At 34.0% G+C, this 10,067-nt stretch overlaps 1 protein-coding gene across 1 annotated transcript; it reads right to left on the reverse strand.

Moving 5' to 3' along the window:
• Window positions 1-4,675: 4,675 nt before the first annotated feature.
• LOC140006522 (1-aminocyclopropane-1-carboxylate oxidase 1-like) lies at window positions 4,676-7,101 on the reverse strand. The gene is made up of 4 exons (XM_072048542.1): window positions 6,909-7,101; window positions 6,491-6,717; window positions 5,523-5,856; window positions 4,676-5,185 (listed from the first exon to the last, which is right to left on the reverse strand). The coding sequence occupies exons 1-4, from the start codon at window positions 7,011-7,013 to the stop codon at window positions 4,892-4,894; spliced, it is 960 nt and encodes a 319-aa protein (XP_071904643.1). The 5' UTR covers window positions 7,014-7,101; the 3' UTR covers window positions 4,676-4,891.
• Between the last annotated feature and the right edge of the window lie 2,966 nt (window positions 7,102-10,067).

The raw sequence follows: 10,067 nt of genomic DNA on the forward strand, positions 1-10,067 counted from the left end.
GTTAGGGTAAAAGGGTGCCTTAGACTTTGTCTTTGCCTTCCCTTTTATTAACTGTGACCCCCGAACTCGTCTCTTTGATTTTCGTAGACTAGGAGTCATCTAAAAAGGTTTTACTTCATTTTTCAAAAACTACTTTTCGGGTGACTTGGTACACCCCAACTCAATATCAAGTGGCGACTCCTACTTTTCTATTGAAAAACCTTTTTAGATTGTCATTTTGGCCAAATCGTCGCATTTAAAAAGTCCTATGGCCTTTACCTTTATTTCTCACATTCACACACACTACACATTATGATTTCAAACAACTATCTTTCATTTATTTTTCTCAAAAAATGGGGCGCGACATTGGGTCAGGGAGTACCATTGAATTTTTGTTGTTTCTGTCCTCCTCCTTAAGCTCTTTCTCGATTTTTTCTTCATTCTTGTCTTTTGGAGTCACGAGTTCGGATCCCTGAATTTCTGTCCCGCTCTTTAAGGTCATTGCACTTACATTTTTTAGGTTAAGTTTAGGTTGAGACAGCAATTTTTCGTGAACTTGGGATTCCAGGCGGTCGATTACTAATGCCATTTGACTCATCTGACTCTGCATTGCTTGCATCTGTTCCATTTGATTCCTTATATTTTATAGGTCAGAATCTATCTTTTGTTGACTAAAAATTAACTGCTTCATCATTTCTTCTAGAGATGGGTTTGAGCTTAGAGAAGATGATGGCAGGTGAGGTTGATACTACTGTTGATACCCTTGCTGTTTATTCAATGCAAAATTTGATTGCCTATTTCCTCCATAACTAAAGTTAGGGTGATCTTTTCAACCCGAATTATATGTGTTCGAGTACGGGTCATATGACTTTCTCGGCGCGGGCACGTAACCAACCATGTTTACTTACTCGACACTTTGTTCTTGAATCATTAGGCACATCTCTGTATAGTGACCTATAGCAGTGCAATTCCCACACACCTTGGCTTGTGGAAGATTTCCTACAGTCAATTGCCTAATAAAAGATGTTAATTCGGATAACTGCTATTGGATAAAGGATGTTTCTACCTCATTCACTCTGTGTATCGGAATATCTTCTCTTATATCGAATTGCTGGGAGTTTTCGGCTATCTCTTCAATCAACTCTCATGCTTCTCGAGAAGTCTTGTTCACCAACGCCCTTTTACTTACAGCATCAATAATACTCCTGTCTCTGAAAATTAGCCCATCGTAAAAATATTGGATAAGCAATTCATTGCTTATTTGGTGTTGAGAGCATTTGATGTATAACTTTTTGAATTTCTCCAAGTAATCATAGAGCGACTCTCGTGAATATTGCTTGATACCGCATATCTCCTTTCTCAGACTTGCAGCTCAAGATGCAGGAAAATATTTTTTCTAAAATTTTTTCTTCAGCTGCTCTCACGTGGTGATACTGTCTAGAGATAGGTAGTACAGCTAGTATTTTGCTAAGTCCTTAAGAGAGAAGGGGAATGCTCTCATTTTTATCTGTTCTTCCGTAATTTTCGGGGGTTTCATACTGTTGCAAATAACATCGAACTCCTGCAAGTGCTTATAAGGCTTCTCACCTGGTAAATCATGAAAAAATGGTAAAAGATGAATTAGCCCAGATTTTAATTCAAACAGGGTGTTATCATTTAAATTCGAAAAAGTAATGCATAAGGGTTATTGATTTAAATTAGGAGCAGCCAACTTCCTCAATGTCTGTGTATTAGCTATAGTGATTTCTTCTCGATCCGGGTCATTCGAAGTATCGCCAAGCGAACTTGTTGATTCAACTTCTGGATCAGGTCTTTGAGATGCAGCACTAGATTGCTCTTCTCTGAGCTGTCTGGTCTCTTTTCGCGTTCGACGAGTAGTTTTCTCTACTTCAGGATCAAAAATCAATTCGCCTGTACGAGAAACCTGAAACATAAACTAGAAAAATATCAGAAAATTAAAACGAAAATGAACTTAAAAGAAACAAATTAACGAACGCCAGTCCCCGACAACGGTGCAAAAAATTGACAGGTTGTCGAGCCTGTACAATAATAAATACCTATTCAAACAAAATATAATTTATGCAGATAGTGATACGCAGAGTCGAATCCACAGGGATTGGGGATATTTGTCTCTTTTGAAATTCACACTAACGATGGGGTTTTTTTTATAGCAATGGTAATAATTAAATTGTTTGACTAAAAGTAAATAGCCAACTAAAAATTAAATAACAAACTATTAAAACTCGAATTAATAATGACTAAACTCTAGCCAAGAAATAACTTCAGTAGTGGTTAAATTAATTGATCATCGATGCAGAGATAATTCCAATTATTAACTAATAAATAAGTTATAACTGTCAAACAAGCGATGACAGTCAACTCTTCCTTACTGTATCGATGACTGAAATACGCCCGTCAATTACTACTCTAATCGAGAATTAATTCTAGGTACGCCTGTAAGATTTAATTTTCCAATTGCCTTACGTATTAGAGGAGCTCTATTCTAACCAAATAACACACTACCAAGGTTATTTTAGATTAGTCTGCATATTTTCCTGATACAAACCCAATCATACCAGTTATCACTATTTTCGAGCAATTGAACAATTACGGATTCAATGCTCCAATTGACATTAGATTGATAAATTAATTCAATGTCCGGGCCTGTGATACTCAATTAATAAAACAACCATAAGCACTACAATCAGAGAATATGCAAATACCAGTAAATAAGATGAATAAATAAAATTAATTCGATCTCACAATTTTTAGATAAACCAAAGCATCCGTTGCTCGTTGACTAGAAAAAGAGATTTAGTTCATCTCTGTTGGAACAATCTCATGTGAAATCGTAGAAACAATTGTAGCATACATCGTTCCTCAATGCGATGAAGAAAATCGATTCAATTAAGAATAAGCAAAAGATCTGCCAAGTCAAAAGAATGACCAATTGTTTCTTCCTTTGCTCTGACATACGATGGAATCAATAGCCACAAAAAGACGAAAAAGTCAAGAGCAAAAAGGAGTTAAGATTGACTGCGCCCCTTTTCTTCTCAAATTTTTTTCCTACTGCCTATCCGACTACCAAGAGGAATAGAAGGGAAGACTCCTAGTTGAGCCTGACCTCCGTCCTCTTTGAAAATTACTAAAAACAGAAAAAGGGAAGTTCCCCAAAATTTTCTCCTAGTCTGCCGCAGTTGACCACTGGATAAGGGAAACAATCTCCGTTTGGACTCTTGTTCCCTTTTACTATTCAAACTCTTCTGTTAACTACCGTCAAATTAGCACCTTTTTATTGTATTTTGTTCTATTCCATGCAATAAATACAAATTTTTAAAAGTGAGTAGAATCCGTTAACTAATGCACAGTTGGTAAGATAATAGGAGGGAATTAATTATAAAATAAATGACAAAACTATGACCTATCTTGTACCTATACACGCAGTTTATATCATAAAAATCCAGTATTTAATCCTCATACTTTTATTTTTTTTTAGCCAGAAACTGAATCACCACCAATCAAAACAGGTACCTAAGCACCAACTAATGAAATTTTTTCAAATAATTCTAAATTTTTTAAAATATAGACCATGATCCCTTGACCTACATTCAAGAAGAGTTTTATAACTATCTCTAGTGGCTAGAGTAGTTGGTTATTTAATCCTCATACTTACTAGAGGAAAACTTGTGTCTCCATCCACAGAAAGAAGCACACAAAATTCAGCTCCTTGTGAAAAGTAAAAGACTAGAAAGGTATAAATTACATGTGTGTGTGTGTCTGCTTGTTCTTGTGATATATGAAAGATGAGGGATAATAGTGACACATGTTTCGAGAAAAAACTCGCCAAAAAAAAAGGAAAAAAAGAAAGAAAAAGAGAATAGAGAATTCTTGATCTTACAAGTACTGTTTTATCTTGCCAATCAACCTTGATTTTTCCTCTAAACTACATCCAAATTATTATTTGGTTCTTAAATGATTCTACAAAATATATTTAACTCTAAAAACCTTTTACCATTCGTAATCAACCATATTTCTGTCAGCTTGAGGATAACCTGGCTTGCTTTTGACTTTTGAGTTTTGTCCATTAAAATCACTAACCAGATTTACTAGAGAGCCAAAACTGCCTGTTTGTTAAGTTGAAGGGGGCAAAGTGCAAATGTGGTGAATGTTGAATGATTTTTTTTTCTTTTCATTTAACCCTAGTAGCCAACAAATCGTTGGCTTGTCTTGGCTATTGATGACTTGTTTATGTTATTCCTGATTTGGCACCAAAAAGTGGGCTTTTGAAGGATATTGCCAATTTTAAGTTCTCGGCCATGTTACTAATGCATTACTGTTAAATGCTTAACATGTATAATATGTTAATCATTATCTTACAACTATTAAATAAGTAGTTATGTGTGACAAACTTAGCTTTTCTTGCATATTGATATTGGCTGCTCCTGTAAGTTTTCTCTCTTAAGTTTGATAATTGTAATTCATAGTTCCAAACATAATTGTATTTTTGTTCGAAGTACCAGATATTTGATTTGTCAGATTTGTTAGAAATTTGAGGACTAAATTGATCCGGCATTCATAAATTAAAGTAAAATGTTGAGTGTCTAATAATTGAGAAAATTTTAAGGACTTTTAAAGGCAATTAAACCAAATATTAGGTCAATCAACCATATAGCTTTGCAACAGTAGTCACAAATGATTTTGGAGAAATGTATAGCTTATTTTATTTCTTTGTCTTAGAATTCTTACTACATAATAAATTTTGGTCCCTCAGATGTATAAAGGACCCTCCTCTCTGGAGCAACAAATGACTGGGAATAACCAACAACCCCCACAATAAAAAATAATAATAATAATAAGTAGAAAACATAAGAGGGAGAAGAAAACATCCTAGCACCGTTTTATTCCTATGAGTCTAGGCAGTTGCAATTGGACCCATGGTAACATTGGCTTCCACGTTCTTCATGAGTTCAAATCTTGGCTCTTTGGCCTGGAATTTAAGTCCAGCATACAGTTTCATGTAGTCATCAAAAACAAATTTTGGGTAGACTTCTTTTCTTTCTTCTGCTTCTTTTTCCAGTACTGCTGGTGCTGGATAAATAACTGCATCATTGCCTGGATTGTAGAATGAAGCAAGTGACATCCTATTTCCATCTGTTTGAGCTATGACTCGGTGGAGCACACTTTTGTATTTTCCATTGGTAATCACCTGTGATTAATTTGTAACATAATTAGAATCCTAAATAAAAAAGAAATATATGAATAAACAGTCAATTCGATTTATTAATTTTTGCATAAATTAATATTGATGTTTAGTGTTGCTTACAAATTAGAATCACCCCTCTAAATCTAGTATGATATTCCGTAATTATAAGTAATTTTTATGAGAAATAATCTATTCATAAGTAATATTTATTTATGAGGCACGAATGTAAATATACGTAATATGTTGGTATGAAAGTAAGAAATCTTTTGTTTCTTTTATTTAGTACTATCATATTACTTATAAAAGTATAAATTTTTTATCCCAAGAAATTAAACTGTACCTCGAGTTGGTCACCAAGGTTGACCACAATAGAGTGCTTCATTGGAGGGACATCAACCCATTGATCACCCTTGAGGAGTTGTAGACCACTTACTTTATCATCTTGGAAAAGCAAGATAATCCCACCAGCATCAGTGTGTGGTCGAAGTCCCTTAATCAATTCTGGCTTGGGACATGGAGGGTAGTTGCTAACCTTGGTGCCAAAATTGGGACCTTTTGAACCATAAAAGGCTTTCTTCAAATAGCCCTTCCCAAGACCAAGATTTTCACATAGTAAATCAAGAAGTTCTTCAGCCAATTTTTCTAATCTTACAGCAAACTCCTTCATGAGGGTCCTGCATCATAAGCAAAAAATAATGAGGAAAATTTGATTGGATAGGTGGAATTAATAAAAAAAAGAGAAAAATAGCCTATGACAGAGCTATGGATATATCTTGCTTTTTAGGCGTTGGCAAGGGAATATTTTAACATATTTTAAGCAAAGTTGTCAATAATTGTGTCTGATGAAAGGCTATTTTATTGATAAACCTGAATGGAAATCCAAATCTATCTGTTTCTTGAGAAGGGACGCAGAAGTATGGCTGCATGTGTAGCATGCTCAATCAGCTCAAAACTTCCTGTTGTGTTGGGACCTAGGAACTAACTATAGCGCAACAGTATTTATGGTTTTCATGCTCCTGTTAAGATCTTGTCTTGAATAACTTTCCACATCTGTAAACGACACTCTAATAGTACAAGGACGAGAAGAAAATCCGTGCTTAGAACACAAATAAAATGTTAACAAAGACTCAAATTTACAACCTTTAACAACCAAGCTATGAATTATTACAAGTAACATAAAGACAAATTCATACTGATGATTTCTTCAATTTTTTTTTAGTTTTCTTTCTGTCAGCAAAATGATTACTTATCCACATAAGACTTGCTTCAAAATATTTCTTGAAGTGGGAAATGTGCCATAATTATTACCTGTATTCATCATCTAGATCAGGGACTTGTGAAATGTTTGAGACAGGAAGGTGGCGCAAGAAAAATGTGCTCTCCCAATCCATATCCGTAACCTCTGCTTGTACACCCTCTAAAGCCTTGCTTGCCACCAACTCCTTGAACCTTTGCTCCATGCATTTCTTGTAATGACCTTTTGTCAATCTTTCAACTGTGTCCATCATCTCGTGTGGGATTCCATGGTTCACCAACTACATCAAAGTTTCAAAAGAAAAGAAACAAAAGTTAATAATGTAAACTTCTTAGAACCATTAAAATTAAAACAAACTCATTAAAATGTAAACCTCTACAGCAGTTTGTTACATCAAAAAAAAACAAAATGAGGTACACTAGTTTGCCTTATATCAGAAAGAAAATTAAAAAAAAAAGGAATGTGTAGTACCTCAAAGAAACCCCAGTTTTCACAAGCATCCTTTATATGCTCCATGGTGGAAGCTCTCTTGTTACCATTGAGGTTTTTCATGTTGATTACTGGGAAGTTCTCCATCTTACTAGCCTTTGTGGTGGCTACTTTTCTTTCCTAAATGTGTGTTTTGTGCGTGGGAGTTGGATTTTGTTGTGTATTTTGTGTGTTTGTGTGTTGTGTGTGGGATTTGGATTTTGGGGTGGCAATTTATAGGAGAAAGCTGGCAGGAGTGGAGACTCAGAGAACACTTGAAAATCATGTAGTGGTGGAAAGGTTGTAAATGGACGGAAATTTCCATTTGGCCCACCAACAACACATGACTTAAATTCCAGTTGTTCTAGGTCGTTTTGCCTTGTTGGACCATCTTACCTGAAGTGCAAAGGTCCCACTTCTGATGGCTGGACATTTTCATCTTGACCGATAATGTGTGGCTGCCCTATTTTATTGTTATTGTTATTATTTTTTTTTATCGCAATAGTAATATTTCTATAATCTAATCTATTCTAATGTAAGAGGAGGGGGAGTCAATAAGAGTTGAAATACCCTCGGAGAAAGCCACTCAAGACAACCACATATAATGATAAATTGGTGAAATGTAAGAATTGAATCATTGACCTCCCACGCCACCAAAGACTAAATTGCTTGGTGGTGACCACCGGCCCTTTGGACGGCTGGCTATTATTATTGTTATTATTGTTTTGTTGAAATGTGATCAGAGCTGTTATCATACAAAACTGCTTGACTACTTGGATGGATTTGTATAATAAGATTTTATACACTAGTAATTATATAAATAATTCTTACATTTAAATAAAAAGTATATGTCATGCACTTAAATTTGTTCAGAAACATAAAAAATTTATACGTTGATAATGTAGAATAAATTAATTCATACTTAAATAGATATACCATTTAAGTAATAATTCATGCAAAAAATTTTATATGACCTATATCAAAATTTACAATTATACGTTTAAAATATGTTAACATTTATCTCATGCAACCTATACAAAAACTGATCTCAACCGTTTAAAATCAATTTTGCCTCCAACCGTTCCTTATCCATCATTTAGCAATTATTGAGGCGCACAAATCCCTTTTTTTTTAATCCATAAACCTGTGGCTGCGGGATGGAATAAGGTTTTCAAGCTTGGCAAAGTCCCTGGTCTAACCCATAGATGTTTTCACTTTCCTTACTGGTTCTAAAAGGAAACAGACAGTTTTATTGGCTAATTGATGAATGAATCCAACTTGGGTTTTCTTTATCGTCGTGTTTGTCGTCGTGTTTGTCCTCTTTAAGAAGACAAATAAGGATAAATAGTTAAAACTTCTGACGTCTTGCATTACCGACTTTGTTTCATGTATCAGTCAAATTTAAGTGATTATGTCAATCTTTTTTGTTTTTTTATGGCAGTCGGCAGTGGGGAGTCACAAGGGGGCTAGGGGGCAGCTGCTCCCAAGTTCAGAAAAATTCCTTTTGATTCCTGAATACTTTGAAGATTTTCCATTTAAAATCATATTTTTGTCCCCCTCCCCCCAATCTAAGTTTTGCCTCATGAAAATTATTATCTTTTAGACTTTAAATGCTTTTAGATTTCTATTTAGTTAGTTCATATACATAATTTAACTTCATAATACATGTTTTTTTTAGAACTTTATGTATTACCTCCCTGAAATTTGGTATTAAAGCAAAGAGAAGTTCGTTTTTCCGGTACATAAGAAATGAGAAGGTAGAGACATGAATAGTTATACGAATTTGATATATTATCATGTATCTTGATCCAATATTGAGGAAATAGCTTCCTTCTTGTGGTTTGTAGACTTACTTTTTATTATTACTCTATTAAAAATCATCTTAAGATCATAAAAAAACTTCTTCATATAGAAATTTGGTTTAAAATAATTTACATTGATTTCGGATGAACTATAAAGACCAAAATATTAAGCGATATAGTCACAAAAAATTAACATGCATTTTTTAATTTTCAAATTTAGACTCGTAAAGTAAAATTGCCATATTTTTAAGTTCACCCCCTCTTTTTAAAAATCCCTGCCCCCCCATGCTAAATCTATTAACTGTATGACCAACTAATCCGTTCAATTGTTTTGTGGTTTATGTTAAAACCTTTTACAATGTTAGTGAACAATTAACCTGAAGTACACTAATGGTGAATTTTAAATTAGTTAATGGGTGGTTCCACTGTTATCTAATCAGCAAAAGTTTATATTGATAGCAATTTATTTGAATAAATTTCATATACACTTTCAATGTATACACTATCATGGTTAGATAGATGACACATGAGTAACGTTTGAATTTCAAATTCAAATTTTATACATGTGTCATATATCTAATGGTGATAGTGTACATAAGATCAATCCATTTATAATACGCAGTTTATTGGGTGCATGATAATGTTAGAATTTCATAATGACTACATTATTTTATTTGGTATGTGTATCGTGCCGTCAGACCACAAATAGAAAAAGCCATGTAGAAATCAAGTGCATATGCATTTGGATACTTCTTCGTATTTATCTCTTCATTTGCTCACCCCTTCTTTCCCTCTTCTTTCAAAAATTTCTTCAGCTAACGAACTCCACCTCTCATTCTCCAGTTCCCCTGGTCTTTCTCCCAATTGTGTTTTGTCTTTGCTTTTGAAATAAATTTTTCTCTTCTGGGATTTTCCTAGTAAGAGTTTATTCTCGTCTAGCATTTTCTTGGTAAAAATTTCTTTGTTTCTTAATGAGAGTTTTTTATGGTTATTATTTTCTTTATTTTCTATGTTCTTGTTAGATGTGGGGTCTTTTAAATCAATTTGGTACAATCTGTTTGGAAATAGAGTTTAAAAGTAAAAAAATCTAAACTTTACTGTAATTTACTATAGAAATTGTAGAAAAAGATTTTAAGATGTACAAATTTTTTTTCTTTTCCTTTTCTTTTTCCTTTTCCGGAAGAGATGGCCGGCGTTGGAAGAGGTGTCCGGCGCCGGAGGTGGTGGTGGGTTGATGTGGGGCAGGAAGAAGAGGAAAGAAAAGAAGTGAAATTTATTTGTATTTTATGGTATTTTTGAAGTGTGTATATTAAAAACTTTGAGGAGTTTTTTGGAGTTATTGTAGGTAAGGTTGTTAAAA

Source organism: Coffea arabica, chromosome 5e, assembly GCF_036785885.1.
Source record: "Coffea arabica cultivar ET-39 chromosome 5e, Coffea Arabica ET-39 HiFi, whole genome shotgun sequence".
NCBI lineage: Eukaryota > Viridiplantae > Streptophyta > Magnoliopsida > Gentianales > Rubiaceae > Coffea > Coffea arabica.

Bases quoted from the DNA above. Each gene is read 5' to 3' on its own strand.
- LOC140006522 (XM_072048542.1), bottom strand. From the start codon at position 7,013: ATGGAGAACTTCCCAGTAATCAACATGAAAAACCTCAATGGTAACAAG. The intron at 6,718-6,908 runs GTACTACACATT...ACTTTGATGTAG, and splicing joins AAAACTGGGGTTTCTTTGAG to TTGGTGAACCATGGAATCCC. The intron at 5,186-5,522 runs GTACAGTTTAAT...AATTAATCACAG, and splicing joins ACCTTGGTGACCAACTCGAG to GTGATTACCAATGGAAAATA.